Below are 21,823 nucleotides of genomic sequence, written 5' to 3' on the forward strand. Positions count from 1 at the left end.
CTGCGGACTGAAGGGTCCCAGGTTCGATTCCGGCCAGGGGCATGTACCTTGGTTGTGGGCACATCCCCAGTAGGGGGTGTGCAGGAGGCAGCTGATGGATGTTTCTCTCTCATCTATGTTTCTAACTCTCTCTCCCTCTCCCTTCCTCTCTGTAAAAAGTCAATAAAATATATATATTAAAAAAAAAAAAAAAAACAGATAAGGGCAAGAAACACTCTGCCCATTTTATCTTGTGAAAACCAGTAGCAATTACACTAACCCTGCTCTGTAGAACCTCTGTCCTTAAACTTGATGTCTTATTTTTATGCAAAGTAGTAGGTTTTTTTTAGTTTTGTTTGTTTGGTTTTATCTGTCTTCTTATTTCTGAAGCCTTTTAAACATATATTACTTAAACATACTCATAATGCCACTTCTTTAAGATTCAAAATTCTCCCAGTGGCTTTTCTAATATACTTATTATTTCATCTGTTGTGTTTGAATCTTTGAACCCTACGGAACTTAATTTGCGTATATGAATTGTCTGGCCAGAAATTACTGACTTAGTTTCCGCCAGAAGGTAACTCAGTATTCACCACATATTACCTGCTTATGCAGTTCTTACTAAAAGTGGGTTTGACAAGGAAGGGCACAAATGGGCCTAGAAGAAAGTTTGGGATCCTGAATATAGTCTGGTGGAATGAAAGATTAATTTAGCTATTATCTAAGGAACTCCTATAAATTCAAAGACCAAACCACGGTACCTAAATGGCTAAAGAATATGGACAGTTTCAAAAAAGGAAAATGCAATTTTTTTGTATTATATTTAGCCACATATTTCTGGAAAAGGAGAGGAAGGAAATTTTTAAAAAATATATACTTTATTGATTTCAGAGAGAAGGGAGAGGGAGAGATAGAAACATCAATGATGAGAATAATTTATCAGCTGCCTCCTGCCCGCCCCCTACTGGGAATTAAGCCTGCAACCCAGGCATGTGCCTTTGACCAGAATCGAACCCGGGACTCTTCAGTCCACAGGCCAATGCTCTAACCATTGAGCAAAACCGGCTAGGGCGAAAATTTTGAAGGTCATTTAGATAATTTTCAAAAAACTAATTGCTTCCTAATCACATGGTATGAAATTTTTAAAGATACAAAAAGGTGCACAGGGAAAAATTCTCTTCCTTCTTTCCTGCACATTGGTCATGTCCATGAAAGATTCTGCCATGCAGGAATTTTAAATATTTCAAAAATTTCATTTATGGTTCCTGGATTTTTGTCATGTTTCTCACTATGATTATTTAAAAGTCAAAACAGCCCTAACCGGTTTGGCTCAGTGGATAGAGCGTCGGCCTCCAGACTGAAGGGTCCCAGGTTCGATTCCAGTCAAGGGCATGTACCTTGGTTGCAGGCACATCCCCAGGAGGGGGTGTGCAGGAGGCAGCTGATCGATGTTTCTTTCTCATCGATGTTTCTAACTCTCTATCCCTCTCCCTTCCTCTCTGTAAAAAATCAATAAAATATATTTAAAAAAATATTTAAAAGTCAAAACATTAAAACTCCTCCATGATTTCTTGTACTTTTTAAAATATTTAAATCTCTGATCCTTTGTAACTATCCTCATATAAGGTGTGACTATGGATTTAACATCATGTGTTCAATTACCCATTTGTCCACCACTGATTTTATCTTTTCCATCACCATTTATCCCTTCTATGCCCTCTTCCATGTCCACACACCTTCCTCTGTTGTCCATGTCCAGAGTTCTTTTTTTTTAGCTCAATCCCTCCATCCCTCCAGAGTTGTCTGACTGTCCTCTATCTATGAGTCTGTCTCTATTTTGCTTGTCTCTACCACTGACTTTAAAGGCCATCTTTTTCATAAATTAAATTCCTGCATATATTAATATTTGGAGGTAGGCAGGTGAGCTGATCAGAAAGCAAACCCCTGAAGAGGGAAGAAAAATAACTGGAGTTAGAGAAACTTTCCTTTTCGCTTAACTGACCTAATGAGTGACTACATGACAACTGTCATCGTATTCACCTAACAGAACCACTGAAGGACACTGAACCGCCAATAATATAGAAAACAAACATTTTTATTCTGAAAACTCTATATTTGGGCACAAAAATGCAATACATAGCAGAAACCACTATCCTATCAATAGTGACATTATCTCAGCTAAGAACACAGACATTAAGTTATCAAGGAATGCCATGAGGAAACAAAGTCCTTTTAAATATATATTTTTTATTTTATTTTTTCCATCATCATTTATTCCCCCCTATAAATTTTATTACTCTTAAGGTGTTTTTAATCTTAAGATTAAGGTCCTATTTAATTTACTTTGTTTGGGAGCACAAAGTTTATTTGGCTCTGGTCACAGTTCCATCATTTCTACTTCCTTTGTGAGTTCAGCTTCAATGGTAGCCTAAAGGAAGAAAGAAACACCTAAAATACTATAAAGAAGGACATAAAACAGGTGCTCCAACTTCTACCCCTATTTAAAATAAGGGAAATACAAAAGAACCCATTAAAACAAAAATTAAAAAACAACTTTTAAATATTAAATATGCTTTTAGACATTCCCTTTTACATCTCTCCCCTTTTCCAAACCCCAGAAGTTTTCAGACTCTTGATTCTAATCAACATTTAAAGAGGGGAAAAAGCCTTAGAGAGATGATTTAGTATAATGATACAGGAGTAGATTTTCCTGACCTTTACTCCTTAAACAATATACTCCTGTAATTCCAACTTTCCGTGGTCTCCTAAAGAACCCACCCTCTTTATACTACAAGCCCTTTACATCATAAAGCAGTTGGCCTTCTTCAGTCCTATCTTCCACTGAATACTCCCAGGCAGCTGGACCTCATCATTTCCCTAAGCTTGGAAAAGCCCTCCATTTTTGGCTCTTGAGCATTGGCCAATTCCTTTTGCCTAGAATATTCTGTGTCTCATTCACCCACCCCTTCCACTGAAGACAATCTAAGCAAGAATTTTAAAGACATAAAAGACCACTCTGTATTCTTTTGGTGGAAAAGAACATATATACATATGCCAAAAGTATTAAAAGATGCATGAGAATGATACACAGCAACTTTGGATCTATGGTTTAGCTTTGAGGAGGAAGAAAGAAGGATGAAGAGAGCTTTAGCTATATCAGCATTTATTTTATTTCTTTTTTAAAAGCTGAAGAAAAAAATGGAACTTACTAATTCTCGCTTTGCTTCTTCAACTTTCAGCTGAGCAAGAGATGGATCCTTTTAAAGGAAAACAAATCAAGGAAAGGTTATATTACCTCATTAGGGCTCAAGGGGGAAAAAATGCAATGATCCTTTCAAAAGTCAAAAATCCTACAGAGGGTATACCCATTGAAATTCAGCTTGAAATTTAAATCCTTAAGCATGGATTCACTATTTTCATGATCATTTAGTGCATACTAAAAAAGACATATTCTTATTTTAATTCATAAAAATGATTACCGGCATTAAATCTAAATAGGACTCCAATTTTTTCTTCAAAGGTATAGTCTGTTGTTTTAGTTCTGCCAGTTTCTGGGGATGAAAAAAAACAGAGTCATAGAGTAATAGAGATATTCACAATTAAATACTGCTCATTTCTGAAATAAAACATAGTAAAGCATTAACACTAGGAATTTAAAATAATGGATCAAATAAGGAGTTTCAAAGATAAACAGATAAACTCACTTCCAATGGAAACAGTCTTTATAAGATGCTTAAAATAGAAAAGTTTTACTCCCATTTACTAAAAATAGGATTTAAGTATGCTGTCTAGGAACCCAAAATAATGTGATGAAGAGGAACTGAAATGTAAGGGAACAATTAGAATCTCAAATACATATTTATGAATTGTCAACTTTAGATTCCAAAAATCAAAGTATAAAAAAAATTTTAAGAATAATAAAATATATAGGGGGATAAATGGTGATGGAAAACAATGAAATAATCCTATATAATAAAAGGCCAGCCACCATAAGCATAATGACGGGAACAACCAGAGACCAGAACCACCACGGCCCCTCACCGGGCTGGCCCTGGCCCCAAGTAAGCAGTTAGGGGTGATCAGGCAGGCAGGCAGAGTAGTTAGGGGTAATCAGGTAGGCAGACCAGTGGTTAGGGGTGATCATGTAGGCAGGCAAGTGGTTAGGGGCAATCAGGTAGGCAGGCAAGTGGTTAGAGGCAATCAGGTAGGCAGACAGCCCCTCCCTGGGCTGGCTCCGCCCCCAAGCAAACAGGGAAGATCAGGCAGGCAGGCAGAGTGGTTATGGGTGATCAGGCAGACCAGTGGTTAGGGGTGATTAAGTAGGCAGGCAAGTGGTTAGGGGCGATCAGGTAGGCAGATGACCCCTGGCAGGGCTGGCCCCGCCCCCCAGCAAAGAAAGAAGGAGGCCCAGATCAGCCAAGCCATCGCACCCCATGCCTGTCGCCTGCAGAGGGAGGCCACCAGTGGCAGGGGAGGGGGGGCAGTGCTGCACAGATGGCAAGCAGTGGCAGCAGCGGGGGTGGGGCCAGCTGCCTGCAGCTGGGGGAAGGAAAGCCCTGATAGGCCCTGATCTCAGGCCAGGCCTAGGGACCCTACCCGAGGGGTCCCGGATTGTGAGAGGGTGCAGGCCGGGCTGAGGGACCCCCCCCTCACCCCCGAGTGCACGAATTTTTGTGCACCGGGCCTCTGGTGTGTGTGTGTGTGTGTGTGTGTGTGTGTGTGTGTGTGTGTGTGTATTTAAAAGAGCCCTAGACGGTTTGGCTCAGCGGTTAGTGTTGGCTGAAGACTGATGAGTCTCAGGTTCAAGTCTGGTTGAGGGCATGTACCTCAGTTGCAGGCTCGATTCCCGGCCACAGTCGGGGAGTGTTCGTGAGGCAACCAGTTGATGTGTCTCTCTCACATCAGTGTTTCTCTCTCTCTGTTTCTCCCCCTCCCTTCCATTTTCTCTAAAAAAATCAATTGGAAAAAATACCTTAGGTGACGATTAACAAACAAACAAAGCACACAGAATAATAAAATAACACAAAGTCCCTATGATTTCCTTTTCCCACCGAAACAGATAAAATCTTTATAAAACCTAAAAACCCAGAATTACATTCTGAAGTTTTGGGGCCTGCATTTTTACTGTACTTTGAAAGAGAAGAAGGAGGAAGACCTAGATGGTTAGCACATAGTTCCTCAATAAATTTGTTTAATAAATAAATCAATAGTGTATAACTGACTCCAGCAAAGAGCTTCTAGCATACAGTAATAAAGAAAACTAAAAAAATGTGAGGATATATACAGCTAAACAAGGAATAAAGATATGAATAGTGATGAACATAAAGTACAGAGATAAAGGAAAAGAAATCAGGTTAATAGTGAATAAAGCTCTATGAAAAGAAACAAGTAAAAAAGCAGATTGTGCACTAAGATTTTAAAGAAATTTAAACTGGGTTGAATCAAGCTCACCTCTGAAAGTTCTACTAGTGACTGATGAGACAGAGAAGCCTCCATGCCTCTGGCTGAAAGTTTCTCCTACGGTTACAAAAAAGGGGGGTTCAGTTAAGAAAATCATTTTCAAAGTGATCATCATTTAATGTTTCAACATATAAACCAGTAAAGAGAAGCTACAAATCACAGATGAAACATGCACCTAAACACTTTTATGTTGCATGTCCATCTTTCCAGAGCCACAGATTTGTGATAGGATGGGCACAGTGCTTCTTAAGATCCTGAGCTTCGGGGCCTGGCTGCCTGCATGGGAATCTGGATCTACTGATAAGCAGCTATGAAACCTTGGGCAGTTACCGATCTTCTCTGTAGTTCCCTTGTCTGTAAAAAAGGATTGGTAATACTGCCTAGTTGGGAAGATGGTCAAAAAGAAGTATGAAGAGACCTAACATTATTCAGTCCTTCATACATACCTCTAAAGCTCTGATTCCAAATCTGGACTCCTCTGACTTTGCTTTTAGGAAGTCCATGTTCTGAAGACGATTGTTAACTTTGGCCCTTTCTGTAGACAGCTGCAACTCTGCCTTCTTGAGATCCCTTTAAAAAGTAAAATTGAAACTTTTTTTTCTCCTCAGTGAAATTATTATTTTAAAAAAAGCTCTATTACTTTTTGGATTCAACTCTGAATTAGACAAGAATACATAAGATAGTTGCTGAATTTTCTACCATAAAATTTATATCCCAGACTAATTAACAGGCATTCTTTTAGGTCATCCTCCCCTCGATGTTGTCATCTGGGGTTTTTCCTCAAGAAATATGAAATAATTTTAAGGTCAATTTATGCCAATTATTCTTCGAGAAAGTAAATTGCTGCTTAAAAAAGTGACTAAAAATGACTTAAAAGTGACTTAAAAAAAGTGACTAAAGCTGCCCAGCTGGCATGGCTCAGTGGTTGAGCATCGACCTATGAACCAGGAGTCACGGTTCAATTCCTGGGTTCAGGGCTCAATGCCCAGGTTGCGGGCATGATCCCCAGGGGGATCAATGATCAATGATTCTCTCTCATCATTAATGTTTCTATCTTTCTCTCCCTCTCTTTTCCTCTCTGAAATCAATAAAAATATATTAAAAAAATACCCTAAAGCCAATTTGAATTATGGAGGTCCCAAAAGGTTTCTCTCCTACATGTGACATAACACAGTGCCTTGCATATACACAGTCAATATTTATTGAATAAATTTACACACTGCCAAATTATGTGTGCATAAACATATTCCTGATCTGCAGCATCTAATCTCTGGGACAACAGGGACCTAAAAAAGGCCCAGAACATCAAGAGAGATAGTAGAGCACTAGCATAAAAAAAAAAAAAAAAAAAAGCAACAAAATATAATGCACTTTAAGTTGCCCTGTAGTTTATAAATTAAAAAAAAAGAAAATTCACATACATTTAAAAAATGAACAAACCCAGGTTATTTGTAAAAAAGAAAAAATTGTATTAAGTAAAAGGTGAAAGTCTATACCCAACCTCCATTCAAGTCATTTTCTACTTTAAAAAACATTTTATGGACCCCATTTCTTAAAAACTAAATATGATAAAGCCCTATTATTGCCTTTTAATAAAAATTGTCACCATTTCCAATTCAGTTACTTACTCTCGTAGACATTTTTCTAATACTAAACTTGCAGTTAATTTTTTTTCAAGTTTTGCCAATTCAAGCTTGAGTTCTTCATTTTTGGATTTGGTACGAAAAAGATCAGAGGTCAAATCATTCACTGCAGAGAGAAAACTAAAAAAAAAAAAAAAAATCTGGTCACATAAATGGACATCAAGGACAATAATTATAATTGTTCCTCATTTCTAACAATGACTTGATCTCTATGTAGATTCTTCCATAACCACGCTGTTTCGTACCTCTATGGATTTTGTACCTGCTGTTCTCATTGCCTGCAAAGCCCTTCTTCACCTGGCAAATTTCCCCGTCTTTCAAAATGCAAATAAGATGGACTCCCATCCTGGAATTCACTTCCCTTTCCTCTGTGCCCAAGCTACAGCTTGCACACTCTTGTTATGTTACAGCTGTCACACTCTGTGTTATACTTTTACATGCGTCTCCCTTATTTGACCATGAGCAGAGATTGTTCTTGACTGCAATTACTATCCTATTCATCTCTGCTTCTCCAGTGCTATGTACAGTATATGTGGCATATAACCAATATTTAGAGTCTAATAAATGGACTTAAGTCTAGATGTCTGCTGCCATACAATGTATGTTTTTATTCCTGAAACACTACTCATGAGCATATATATAAATTCCAAGCCCTTATATTGACAATGAAGCAGAATAGCTGTATAGTTCTCTGTAAGTTATAGTGGTCGTCCTAGCTAAGATATGGCCACCAGTCATATTCATATAGATTTTGGAGTCAGACAGGGTTTGAACCTCAACTCTGCCATTTACTAGCTCAGAGAAGTTATTTAATGCCCTTCCTGAACTTCAGTTTCCTCTTAGGGTTAATGGAAGAATAATGTCATTATACAGGTGAAATGCCTGTAACAAAGAATAAAGGTCCCTAAACTACTCTACCCCGTAGGGCAGGAACATAACCAAAATTCAGTATGCTCAACCAGATGACTCAGCTACGAATTTTCTCATTGTATACTTATAGAGAACAATGTAAGTGATACCTAATACCTTTCCAAATATACATGAGAATCAAACTTCAAAAGCCTGATCCTGGAAGGAGAAAACACTCAAATTTAACCAATACCAAGTTTACCTGAATTAATTATACATACTCACTAGCAATGATAGAGTTAATTAAATTCAGTATTTGGGCATTTATTGTTCATTTCCCATACAGAATTACACTGAGTGTTTAAACATTCTTTTAGGTCAAGACCTTATAACATATATGATTATAGAAATGAAAACTATCATAAAAATTACCTAGCTACTGAGGTATCCTTTATTTCAAGGGCCACTGCACTGTCAACCAAAGCATTCAGATACCTAGAACCAGTGCTAGAGAGGTTGGCAGGGGAAAAATTCACACTCTCCATGAGAAGGTCTTGAAGATGCTTGGCTGAAAAGATAAAATAATTCTATGATGATTAAGATGTTGGTTTTGTTTTATTTTTAAATTTTAACAGTTTAACTGAAATCTTTCACATATCATACAATTCACCCACCTAAAGTATACATACCTGTAATTCAATGGCTTTTAGTATATTAAGAGTGGCATCCCCATCAATACAATTTCAGAACATTTTCATCACCCCAAAAAGAAACCCCACTTCTTCGTAATCATTTCCCAATTCCCAACCCATGAAGCCCTAGCAACCACTAATATGCATTTTGTCTCTACTCATTTGTCTGTTATGGACATTTCATATAAATGGTATATCAGCCCTGGCCAGTGTGGAGCATCCTCCCATACACGAAAAGTTTCAGGTTTAATTCCAGGTCAGGGCACATGCCCAGGTTGTGGGTTCCATCCCCAGTCAAGGTATGTATGGGAGACAACCAATCGATGTTTCTTTCTCTCTCGCTCTACCTTCCTCTCTAAAAACAAACAAGAAAACCCTAAAAACTTTTCTACACTAAATTACCCTTGTACACTTTAGTGTTATAAAATTTGGTTCCTTCTGGTTATTATCTCATTCAAAAACTCTGGAATTAATCTCACCTTCTGATTCATATTCACTTGCTTTCTGTTTCAAGTCCTCTGTTACCAGGTGGCCATCCCTGTCCCGGACCCTGTTGCGTTCCGAAAGGTGATGTAAAATCTCTGTGGTCCGGGCATTGACCTCATATTGTGGAATAGGATGATCTCCAAATATCTTTTTCAACCACGCAGCAACCTAATCATGAAAAGGAAGACAAATACTTTTAAGTCTTGTTTACTGTAATGGCACAAAGCAAGTATTACAAATAAGCGATCACAAGCAAACAAAATGCTTTCTAGGGATATTCTGAAGTCCTACTTACTTCACATCCTAACTTGTCTTTATGAAGATACATACCAGAGTCAGGAAATCAGTGAGGAATCACAAGGAACAAAATTACCAGAAAATAATCCATCCTATCCCAAAGGAACAAAAGCGGCATATAGGCTAGTAACTTGCATCACTCAAATAATTTAAGATCAATATTCATGTGCAGCATTAGTATCCATGCAAACTCTGAATAGAGTTGTCCACAATACACAAGCCCCACAGAGGCTCGAAGAGGTTGGGATGTGGGACACGGAGGCAGGTCAGAACAATAAAGGACAATAAAAGACCTTTCCTTTTCTTTGCTATGGCCTTCCACAATTTATGAGAGAGTACCTGGTGATTAAACCCCAGATTGTTGGCTCATCTGATTCAAACAGCGCCTCGGTTCAAACTATGGGACAAGATAAGCTACTCTCAAGGCTACATTCTTGCATCCCCCTTCAGTCGGCTGGGAGGGATTTTGTACCAGGGGGCCCCTCAACTCCCCTTCAAGCCCAAGACTAAGCAGGGGAAGGAAGGGAAAGGCCCTTTCCAGGGCGGTCCAAGTAGAAAGGGGAATCAAAGAGCTCGAAGGCGGACTAAAGATGGGCCCCCGGAGTAGGTAAGTAAACCTGGCAGGAGATCCGCCCAGCGGATCCGCTTCTAGGACGCGGCAAAGGCCCGCTCCCGCCCCATCACCTGCGCCTCTTTCTCCTCCGGCGCTTCCATAGCGGCTGCTCCCGCCACTTTTGCAGTAGCTCCCCGTGGGAGAATTGCCGGGGTTGCTCTGAAGGCCCCGCCCACACGCTGTGGGTCCAGCCCCTTAAGGGCCCGGGACTTCTGGGAGTTGTAGTTTTCACCAGGACTGCAGGCTGCTGCAAGGCTCCAGCGCTGCCAAGCCTCTCCCTGCTGGCCACCTCGCCTGCCCTCCGCCCTCCATAGTATAACCTACAGGACGAGAATAGAATCGCATAGAGCCACGCTGTGTTTTCTCAGATTTTGATTACTAACTTGAATTGCTTGTCTTAAAAAAATACCTGAAACTTGTTTTTTTGGATAGCAGATGTTTGTGAGCACTAGCTTAAATTTTTTATTTTACCCCGGCATTATAAACTGCAGCAACCTTAGTCTTACCCGTTAGTCTCCACTACCAAAGAGGTAAATGTGCTGGAGACGTTTAAAATAAATAGCTGACAGCCCTGGCCGGTGTGGCTCAGTTGTTTGGCGCGTCCTTCCTTACACAGGAAGATGGCAGGTTCCATTCCGGTCAGGGCATATACTAGTACCAGTTCCCGGGCCGGTGGGGCACATACAAAAGGCAGCCAATCGATGTTTCACTCCCCCCACCCTCTATAAAAATCACTGGAAACATGTCCCTGGGTGAGGATTAAAAAAATAAATAAGATAAAATAAAATCGTTGACAGCATTCAACTGCTAGCGCTGCCACTCAGCTACTCTTCCATGTAAAGGTCTCATCTCCCTCCATGATTGTAGTTAACGCTGTGAGTGATTTTTGATACTGCTACTGCAATGTATACTTTTCCATGTGATTGCTTATTTTTGTTCATTGTTACAGGAACCCTGTAAATTAGACACACATTATTTTACATATTTTCACATTAAAACCACACGCACATAGGCCTCCCCTGAGCTTGTCAAGTTTAGTATGTGGCCCCTCTTTCGTCCACAGGGTGTTTGTCAAAATTCAGAGCCCAAAATTTTTGACACAGAGGGTCTGGGGTGGGGCCCCATTGATTTGAGAATCACCTTTTTCTGCAGAAAACTGTTTCCTAGCGACGGCCTCAGACCTGACACCTCCAACCTGCTTCATGGTCAACCTGCTTGCCGCGCCCTCAGACGGGGTGTCAACATCACCTGTTACCGGAATGTGGCCAGGGAACTGCTTCGTGACTGGTTCCGCTACCCACGTGGTCGCCCCGGACCGGCACAAGGTTAACTGGAGAGACCAAAGTAAACGTGTAAGCAATGCCTGCGCGGAAGCCGGCAAAGGACTAATCATTCATTTTGAAATTTACATCTAAAAATAATAACTAAGAAAAAAAGTAAGCACCCCCACCTCGCGAAAGGCAGATTTGCATCCGGGAAGTGAAAGCGAGGGGCGGTACTTCCGGGTCAGGTGGGCTGGCTGCCTTGACCTTCCTCGCCGCTCAGCCATTTTGTCCCAGTCAGTCCAAGGCTGCGGCTGCAGAGGAACTTCCGAGGAGCTGCAAAGATGCTGTCCGTGCGCGTCGCCGCGGCCGTAGCCCGCGCCCTTCCTCGGCGGGCCGGGCTGGTGAGCGCAGGGCACCGGCGGGCGGAGGTGGCCCGTGCGGGCGGCAGCGGTGGGGCGCTGGCTCGGGAGCTCTTTCTGCAAGGAGGGTGAGGGGCTGTGGCAGGCGCCGCCATCTTGCACTGCTGGCTGCTCCGGCCGGGCCCGGCTGGACAGGAGAGCGGCGGAAAGGCCCTTGTGTTCGCCATCCGTGCGAAATGGTGCAGAGTGGTGCAGGGAGGGGGACAGTGACCTTGATGCTGTCCAGGGATGTGGCCTCAGGAGGATTCTCTTCTTTGGTTGAGAGCGGCTCGCGAGGGGCGTTGGGTGAAGGTCAGGGCCTGGGCACTAGCTGTCCGAAGCCTGGGCGGAAACGGGGTGGCCGGGCCCCGCTGATTCTCCGGGACTCCCTCGCTGAAGGTCAGAGCGAGCTGCGAACGCCTGGCCTGTGAAGGTCAGCGGGCCCCGGCATTTCACTCTGCCCGGAGGTCAGTTCAGAGGAGAGCAGTAAACGAAGGGGGTTTCTGAGTACTTGGGTGGGCGACCTCAGTGCTGAATACTGAAGAGATGGTGAAAACCCAGCACAGGTGCGGGCATGCATTTCCTGTGGCCGGTACCGTGTCGGCAGGGAAGCCGGCTTCTGCATCGTCCCAGTCTAGCAGGAGAGCTTGCGTTGTGGTACTTGGACAGCTTTTAAGATTCCGTCCTTGGGGAATTGTTAGACAGTGATTGAGGACTCGAGGAAAAGAGAACATAGGTTGGGAAATACCTGTAAAGGTCAGTGCCCTTCATTACTTCTTTCTCTCGCAGTTAAGAACATAACCTGTACTTAAATCCTATGTAAGCGCTTTTACATTTACTTTATTTTTTCCATCTTAAAAGTAGTCTCAACTTGAAGGGTGAAATGACATACTGCCCTAACACAACCGCTGGTAGCATAGTTTCTAATCAAATTTCAACATGGACAGTTTTTTGTTTTCTTGATTAAAAACAAGTATTTTTTTTTTAATTGATTTCATAGAGGAAGAGAGAGAGAGATAGAAACATCAATGATGAGAGAGAAGCATTGATCTCTGCCTCCTGCACACCCCACACTGGGCACCAAGCCCACAACCCCGGGCATGTGCCCTGACCAGGAATCCAACTGTGACCTCCTGGTTCTTGGGTCGATGCACAGCCACTAAGCCACGCTGGCGAGTATAATTAATATCTTAATAGATAACTTGGTCAAACTAAGCTTGCATTCAAGCTAGCCAGTTTTATAAAGGCCTCTTTAAAAATCAGATTTAAAAAACGTATTTTTGCCCTAGGTCTCCAAAAATGCTTTGGGATCATCCTTCATTGCTACAAGGAATCTCCATGCCTCTAACACTCTTCTTCAGAAGACTGGTGAGTCATTTCTAAATCTACAGCACACTTACTACCTTCTCATTAAATGAAAGATAAGTTACAGGATTTTTTTCCCTATTTGTTAATTTTTTTCTCTCAACTGCGGAACTCCAGATTTTTTTCCTTTTTCTAAACATATTTTTATTGATTTCAGAGAGGAAGGGAGAGAGAGAGATAAAAAAAAAACATCGATGAGAGAGAATCATTTATCGGCTGCCTCCTGCACACCCCCTACCGGGGATCAAGGTGAAACCCGTGCATGTGCCCTGACATGGATGGATTGAACTGTGACCTCCTAGTTCATAGGTCGACACTGAGCCACACCTGCCCGGCAGAACCTCAGATTCTTAACCCACAATGTGCCATTTACTATGTTGGTAGGTTTGCTTGTTCTAGTGAAATGACCTACAGTTTTACATATTTTTCTTTTGATGTTAGTACAGCTTCTTCTGATACTGTCCCGTTGGGTGGAAACAGAATGTGCACATGTCAGGTGGTGGACACACTTTCTGATCTATGAAAGATTTTTTTTTCCTCTCCTAAAAAAAGTTACAAAAAGTAGGCAGTTTTTACCTCGATGTGTTTCAAAGGCAATAGCTGCTAATCTATGAATTTGCCCTTGCAAGTTTATCTTAAGGATATTTTAATTTTATTAGTTTTTTATCTGTCTTGTGAAGTTTTCTCTGAATCACTTGGGTTCTTTTTCATAGGTCTCAAGCTTTTTGGAATAGAACTATGTATATTTTGGAGTATGATTTGATCATTGTGATCACAAAACTATATTATTCATGTTGTTATGCAAATAGGTTTTGAAAAGAAACTGGGGCCAGATTATTATTTGTAATGGAATTGCTCTCAATAGGCACTGCCGAGATGTCCTCTATTCTTGAAGAGCGAATTCTTGGAGCTGATACTTCTGTTGACCTTGAAGAGACTGGGCGTGTCTTAAGTATTGGTGATGGTATTGCCAGAGTACATGGGCTGAGGAATGTTCAAGCAGAAGAAATGGTAGAGTTTTCTTCAGGCTTAAAGGTAAATTATAAAATAGTATTTTGCTATTTTAGGGTTGTTGTCTTCATTTAGTTATTCATTTAGTAAATCAGATTATGTCATTTTTTAAATTTTATTTATTTTTACTTTAAATCTCAATCTGCTTCAGGGTTTTTGTGGTCAATGTCATAGATTGTGAAAATAAATTTAAGGATTTTTACTCTAGAAACTGATTTACACATAAGTTGTAGCCATTAGCTCCTAAATATATAGTTTAGTAAATCTTCACCCAAATTCTAAGAAGTTCAAGTCTGTTCTTTGTAGCTGTGAAGATCAACTTATATAAAAGCATTTGTTAACTTTAATTAAATTAATAAATTAAATTCATTTCTGGTGGAAAGTTCAAAGTCACTGACTTTGTATTTCTAGTAAGAATAGATCTATTGGTGAGAGGTGAGTTGCTGGTGTCACTATCATAAGTTCTCTGATGACATAAGCCCACTTCTTTCTACTAGGTTGAGCCTAGTTGGCCAGAGGGGTGAGAATTAAAAGTTGTAGGAATCATAGTTCTCTGAGGAAAGCAGAGCCCGATGTCTAGATAGACCAGGGCAGTAGTACACAAAGAGGGGAAAGGATTGTCTTGGTCCTCTTGCTAGGACCAAGAGCAGCTTAATGTACAAGACGAATCGTAGGGCCAAAAGTTTTATCAATGTCTAAAAATTTAACCTCTTTTATCTTCAGTGTGTGTATCTTATATGTCTTTGAAAGCTTAGGCTAAAATTAATGAGCTCTCGAGTCTCCTTTTAGCTTTTAAGAGTCTTAGCCCGTACCATCCAATAGAACTTTCTGCAATGACAGAAATATTCGATGTCTGCGCTGTTCAATATGGTAACTAGTGTATGTATGAGACCATTGAGCATGTAAAAAGTAGCTGGTGTGACCTAGGGGACCACATTTATAAATTTGACTAAGTTTAAATTTAAGAAGCCACATGTGGTTAGTGACTTATATTGAAATCAGATTTAGACTTAAGATTCAGTACCTCCAATAATATCCTACGATATTCCTCTGTATTCTAGGCTCAACCTAGTAGAAAGAAGTGGACATATATCATCAGAGAGCTTATTATAGCAACACCAGATCTTACATTACTGACCAAACTGAGTTCCTGGAATAGCCTTTTTGTTTTGATTTAGGGACTATAAAATCTTACCATTTTGAAATATGGTTGTAATGACAGATGACCCAGTACTATTATGAAAATTTTATCTTGATTGGGTAGCTTTTAATTTCACTTTCCATTAAACCGACAAGTAGAGGTTCTCATCAGATAATTAAACTGTTTATGGAACTTCTTATAGATCAAAAGATGTAAATCAACTATATCTTAAAATTTCCAATTGCATTTGATCACTATTTCATATTGATCACCCAGCTCAAAAACTATGGGCAAAGGAAATGCAGTAGAAAAATTTACCATGTTCAATTTCTTTCCTTTCATGTGCTCTTTGAGGATGTGATAAGAAGCAAGTCCTTTTTTAAAATTTTTATTTATTATTTTTAGAGAGAGAGACATTAATTTGTTGTTCCACTTACTTATGCATTCATTGGTAGATTCTCGTATATGCCCTGTCCAGGGATCAAACCTGCAACCTTGACATATTGGGATGAGGCTCTTAACCAGCTGAGCTATTTTAAAAGTCTTAACCAAAGAAGATTGTTTATTGGAAAAATACTTAAGAGTAAACCAGATCTAAAGAACAATACTGCTTTTTCCCCCTATAGCTATTTTCATATTGTGTAGTGTTGGTATGTGGGGAGAAGAGCCACTCGGGGTTCATTGGTGTTCAATTGTCTTTTATGTAGGGTATGTCTCTGAACTTGGAACCTGACAATGTTGGTGTTGTCGTGTTTGGAAATGATAAACTAATTAAGGAAGGAGATGTTGTGAAGCGAACAGGAGCCATTGTGGATGTTCCTGTTGGCGAGGAGCTGTTGGGTCGTGTAGTAGATGCCCTTGGTAATGCCATTGATGGAAAGGTAGGTTTATCATTCATTAGATGTAGTTCCTTTTGATGTGGTTGTAGTTTCTAACAAATATCAAGACTGATTGTTCTGGGGTTCCTTTTTATCAACAGGGTCCAATTGGTTCCAAAATCCGTAGGCGAGTTGGCCTGAAAGCCCCTGGGATCATTCCTCGAATCTCTGTGCGGGAACCAATGCAGACTGGCATTAAGGCTGTGGATAGCTTGGTGCCCATTGGTCGTGGTCAACGTGAGCTGATTATTGGTGACCGACAGACTGGGTAAAGACTCAGTAGCTTGTTAAAAGTTCTAACTAAAATTGGCTCTATGAAAAGATTACTTTATAGAGTTGGAATGGTAAATGCTTTGGATATAACGGGGAGAATAAAATTTGATGTGTGGGTTAGTTGTAGTAGTGAAATTTTAATTGGGGAATTTTTTGAAACATTTAGTTAAGATTTATGTTTACTTTTGCTTTTTAAAGCAAAACATCAATTGCTATTGACACAATCATTAACCAGAAACGTTTCAATGATGGAACTGATGAAAAGAAGAAGCTGTACTGTATCTATGTTGCTATTGGTCAGAAGAGATCCACTGTTGCCCAGTTGGTGAAGAGACTTACAGATGCAGGTATTAAAGAATTTTAGTCCCATTGTTGTTACCTGGGAGTCCTATAGCTGCCAATCTTAGGATAGTGTTACTTAATGAAGGCTCATTTTAATTACTCTCTAATGAACTCTATACTAACATAGTCAATAAATAAAAGAAAAATAAATGTAAAAATTTAAGTAGAAGCTGTTTGACAGATTAGTCTTAGTAGTAAATCACTCAGTAAAGCATTTAGAAAATTTTTATTACAGTAGCCTCTGTTTTAGAAATCACAATATTAACAACCTTGTAAAACAAATCTATGTTTTTCTCAGATGCCATGAAGTACACCATTGTGGTTTCAGCTACCGCTTCTGATGCTGCCCCACTTCAGTACCTGGCTCCTTATTCAGGCTGTTCTATGGGAGAATATTTCAGGGATAATGGCAAACATGCTTTGATCATCTATGATGACTTATCCAAACAGGTCAAAATAAATGTATTTTTAGACTGTATGTTTGCACTATGTGACCAAATGTAGCTTCTGTCTAATAGGTGGACTTCATGACCCTTTTCTGTACTATAGGCTGTTGCTTATCGTCAGATGTCTTTGCTGCTGCGCCGACCCCCTGGTCGTGAGGCCTATCCTGGTGATGTGTTCTACCTACACTCCCGTCTGCTAGAGAGAGCAGCCAAAATGAACGATTCTTTTGGTGGTGGCTCCTTGACTGCTTTACCAGTCATAGAAACACAAGCTGGTGATGTGTCTGCTTACATTCCAACGAATGTCATTTCCATCACTGATGGACAGGTATTATTCTTATGCTTAATATACATGTAAAAGCTTAGGGTGATTCCAATGTATTGGTTGAGAATAGTAGTTCTGAACTGGTTTTACTTTTTTATTATGGAAAATTTCAAATGTATGCAAAAGTAAAGAGGATGGTATAGCAAAACCCCATATATTTTTCAATATATCAATTTATAGTATAGAGTACTTTATTCTTGCTTCATTTATACCCCTGCTATCCTTCCTCCTGCATAATTTTGAGCAAATCCCAGAGATCATTTCACTTCACCTGTATATAATAATAAAAGCATAATATGCTAATTAGACTGGACAGCCGAACGACCTTCCGGACGTCCTTCCTGACGAAGCTGTGGTGGTGGGGGCTGAGGTAGAGGGGTTAGGGGCTATCAGCCAGGCAGGCAGAGTGGTTAGGGGCCAGTGGTCCTGGATTGCGAGAGGGTGCAGGCCAGGCTGAGGGACCTCCTCTCCCCCGTCCCCCTGCCCCCCCGCACGGATTTCATGCACCAGGCCTCTCGTATTTTAATAAAACGTTACCTTTTTTTTTTTTTTTTTTCACGTCCCGCACATCTCCCAATCTCAGCAATGAAATATATAGGTTGATTTGGGTTGTGAAAGATTTGAGGAGCTATTTACCATAAGATAGCATTTAGTATTCTTCCTCAGCGTTTTTGGGCTTCAGTTTTTCAGCACAGTGTCTTAATTTTGAAATGTTGATTTCTAAGTTTGCTAGCGTGTGTATTGTCCTTACACTGTAGATCTTCTTGGAAACAGAATTGTTCTACAAAGGTATTCGCCCTGCCATTAACGTCGGTTTGTCTGTGTCCCGTGTTGGATCTGCTGCTCAAACCAGGGCCATGAAGCAGGTAACTTGAATCACTTTTGGGGAGAGGTATCATTAGGTTAAATCCAAGTGTATTTGAGTAGTGCTCTGTGTCATTGAGTGAAGTGTTTTTGTATCGTAGGAGTTAACCAGTTCTATATTTCAGGTGGCAGGTACCATGAAGCTGGAATTGGCTCAGTATCGTGAGGTTGCTGCTTTTGCTCAGTTCGGTTCTGATCTTGATGCTGCCACTCAACAACTCTTGAGTCGTGGTGTACGTCTGACTGAATTGCTGAAGCAAGGACAGTATTGTGAGTTGCTCACTTTATTTGGTCAAGTTCCTACTATGTGGGAATGTCACATAGCTTCCTACAAGCTGTAACACATGCTGTTATCTCATCAGAGGTATCGCCTTTTGAATGCAATTGATGCCTAGTTTATTTAATCAAAGTACAGACAGTCCTTATCATTTAAATGTAAATGCTACAGACTTAATAACCAGCAAAACTTACTAAATATCTTTGATACCTTTTGGGGAATTAAGACTTACTAGATGCTCCTCTCACCCCACTATATGAGTGTAGAATTTGGCCTATTTAAAAGAGTGTTATTATGCATTTATCTTGTTATAAAAATTCAGCAAATTATTTATAACCAAAATAATTTAAACGCTGCCAGGTGATAAACAGTGCTTGTGGAGAATGCCCTAATATTATACGTTAGGACTTGCAAATATAAGAAAATCGCTGTTTCCTGGGGAGGGTGGTGGGATGGAGTTTCTCACTGCAAACGTGAGAATAAGTGATACGAAGAAACTTGTTAATGGAGGGAAAAGTAAGTTTCTCTGACTTTGGTAACATGGTATTTATTTGAACAACTCACTGACATCCTTTTGTTTCTCTTCAGCTCCCATGGCTATTGAAGAGCAAGTGGCTGTTATTTATGCCGGTGTAAGAGGGTATCTTGATAAACTGGAGCCCAGCAAGATCACAAAGTTTGAGAGTGCTTTCTTGTCTCATGTTATCAGCCAACACCAAACCCTGTTGGGCAATATCAGGTATGAACACAATTGTATAAAGTCTTGCAAAAATTCTTTTGTATTTTGTAGTTAACCTAGTCATTGAATTTTTGTCCAGGTCAGAACTAATGATCTCCTTTTATTTCCAAACAGGACTGACGGAAAGATCTCAGAACAGTCAGATGCAAAGCTGAAAGAAATTGTAACAAACTTCTTGGCTGGATTTGAAGCTTAAACTCCTATGGATTCACATCAAATACCAGTTTGGTTTTGTCATTGTTTCTTCTAGTAATCAGTTCCATTTGTAAAAGGTTTACTCTCATGCTCCAGATGTACAGAATCACCTTAAAAATAAAGGTTCCATATTGCTTGGTGGTTTTCTGTAGTTTGAATGATTACTTTAAAAGAACTGAGATTGCTTTGGTAAGCATTGCTTCATTGCTTATTTTATTTGACTGTTATCAATCTAAGTAGGCTTAAATAATTCACAGCTAAGTTCTTTGCAGATCCTAGAGTGCTTTGTATTGGGTTAAACAGAAATTCATTGACTTGGCAAAAGGAATAATAGCTTACTCCTGCCCTATGGTGTTTTCGGACCACAGCCTCTGCTTTACCAGGCTCTGGTCCCAGGGTCTCATCTGGCTTTAGCTAGCTGGTCAGAACTCCTGCCAGGTTTACACCTCTTTCCTGGATGGGAGAGATCAGACTATGGGAAATGAAATAAAACATAGTTATTGAGGATCAGAGAGAGTTCATTGAATTCTCTGGCTGACTCCATCATTGTCTCTCTTGAGGTGCTTTGCAATCTTCTTGGGGAGGTAAAATATCCAAAAGGAACAGAAATTAGAGAACATAAGGATATATCATGTTATTAAGGGCTAGTTTGTGATAAAGTTGACAAGTTCTAGAAGTTCAAGAAGTGGGAAGACACTAAGGGCTGGAGAAAGGAGTAGTGATGAGCAGGAGGAAGCATGACCCATAGCCTGCAAAGCATGAGCTAAGATGGGGTGGCAGGACAGAGAAGAGCCTGACTGGCATGGGGTGGGGAAGCTGCGGAATGAGATGGGAAAGGTCAGGATAGGGCCGGACTTGAGAAGATCAGCAATGTAGATACATGTAACTGACTTTCTCTTTTCTTCCCCTCCCTCAAATTCTGCACCTGTAATTTAAAATTGCAGGCTTTAACGTGATGGCTTCTCTGGGCATGTTCAGATTCGTTCTGGGTTCAGTGAACACTAATTGAGCAGCTACTCTCCCCTTCTGGCTGTGTGGGAGGGAGGGGCCAGGCTGCAGTGTCTGCCATGGACAGGGTGTCATGCTGCCTCTGCCTCCAGCCAGCAGTGTGATCCCAGGCGGGCCGCTCCACCTTGCTGATCCTCCATGTCCCCATCTGCTCAGGGGCTGGTAATCCTGATGCCCCTCGGTCATGAGGATTCAGTGAGGTCACTTGTGAAACACCTAGCAATGTGCACCGCACACAGTAGGTATTCAGGAATGCTACCTACCACCTTGTTCTCAGAAGAGGATCACCACAGGGTAGTGCCGTCCTCAAGCTCGCAATAGTGGGCAATCATGGGCTGTCTTTAGTTCTAAAAGCTGAGTGGAGATAGTACCTTTCCCCTAGCCAGGCCACGGGCCTGACCCAAAATACCAGGGTCTGCTTTCAGCTGAAGATCTCTAGCCCAGTGCGGTAACAAGGGTCCTCGGGCTGACCAGAGGCTTGGATATTCATCCCCGTGCCTTTGATTTGTTTAAAAAAGAATTGGACTAATTTTTGCCTAGTAAGTATGGATGCTCAGAATGTGAGGGAAGGACGGAAAGTGCCATAGCCTAACCCTAACCATAAACATAACACTAACCTAACCCTAACTATGCAGAGGCTTTTAGGACCGAATTTGTTTTCTGTTTTTAAATCCTCACCCGAGGCAACCAGGGCAGCAATTTGCACCAGCAGTGCCTCCTGGGTAAACCCCCTGAACCTGTCCACAAGAGGCCCCTTTTTCTCTGACTTCCTAGTGAGCCAAAGCAGCCAACCTAGGCTCATGTCTCCACTTAGTTCCTTCCAAGGCCAAATAATTTAAAAAAGACACATCACAATATATTGAGGCAATTCTTTTTTAAAATTTTTATTGGTTTCAGAGAATGGAGAAGGAGAGAGAAACATCAATGATCAGAATCATTGATTGGTCGCCTCCTGCACGCCCCACACAGGGGATCGAACCCACAACCTGGGCATGTGCCCCAACTGGGAATCAAACCGTGACCCTGGTTCATAGGTTGATGCTCATCCACTGAGCCATGCCAGCTGGGCGAGACAATTCTTCATGGGTGGACATTTCATTGTTTCATATCTCTGCTAGAATAACCATGCTGCCATGAACAACTAACTGCATACATAGTTCACTTTGCACATGGGGGAATATATTTGGAGGGCAAATTCTTCAACATGGAAATGTTGGGTCAAAAGATCGGTGCATTTAAAATTTGGATGACATGGGCAAATTTCTCTTTACAAAGGT

General features: G+C 40.8%; 2 protein-coding genes across 2 annotated transcripts; one reads left to right on the forward strand and one right to left on the reverse strand.

Moving 5' to 3' along the window:
• Positions 1-2,055: 2,055 nt before the first annotated feature.
• HAUS1 (HAUS augmin like complex subunit 1) lies at positions 2,056-11,493 on the reverse strand. Its single transcript, XM_080685263.1, has 11 exons — positions 11,470-11,493; positions 11,160-11,349; positions 10,091-10,339; positions 9,103-9,277; positions 8,364-8,499; positions 7,068-7,202; positions 5,886-6,009; positions 5,431-5,496; positions 3,459-3,530; positions 3,189-3,236; positions 2,056-2,407 (listed from the first exon to the last, which is right to left on the reverse strand). Exons 3-11 carry the CDS (start codon positions 10,118-10,120, stop codon positions 2,357-2,359), a joined length of 837 nt encoding a protein of 278 aa, XP_080541389.1. The 5' UTR covers positions 10,121-10,339; positions 11,160-11,349; positions 11,470-11,493; the 3' UTR covers positions 2,056-2,356.
• ATP5F1A (ATP synthase F1 subunit alpha) lies at positions 11,348-19,679 on the forward strand. The gene is made up of 12 exons (XM_080685262.1): positions 11,348-11,685; positions 12,972-13,050; positions 13,913-14,082; positions 15,907-16,080; positions 16,179-16,345; positions 16,549-16,697; positions 16,991-17,142; positions 17,242-17,466; positions 18,222-18,329; positions 18,453-18,597; positions 19,193-19,343; positions 19,458-19,679. Exons 1-12 carry the CDS (start codon positions 11,626-11,628, stop codon positions 19,537-19,539), a joined length of 1,662 nt encoding a protein of 553 aa, XP_080541388.1. The 5' UTR covers positions 11,348-11,625; the 3' UTR covers positions 19,540-19,679.
• The last annotated feature ends 2,144 nt before the right edge of the window (positions 19,680-21,823 follow it).

Source organism: Plecotus auritus (genome assembly GCF_963455305.1).
Source record: "Plecotus auritus genome assembly, chromosome: 8".
Lineage (NCBI taxonomy): Eukaryota > Metazoa > Chordata > Mammalia > Chiroptera > Vespertilionidae > Plecotus > Plecotus auritus.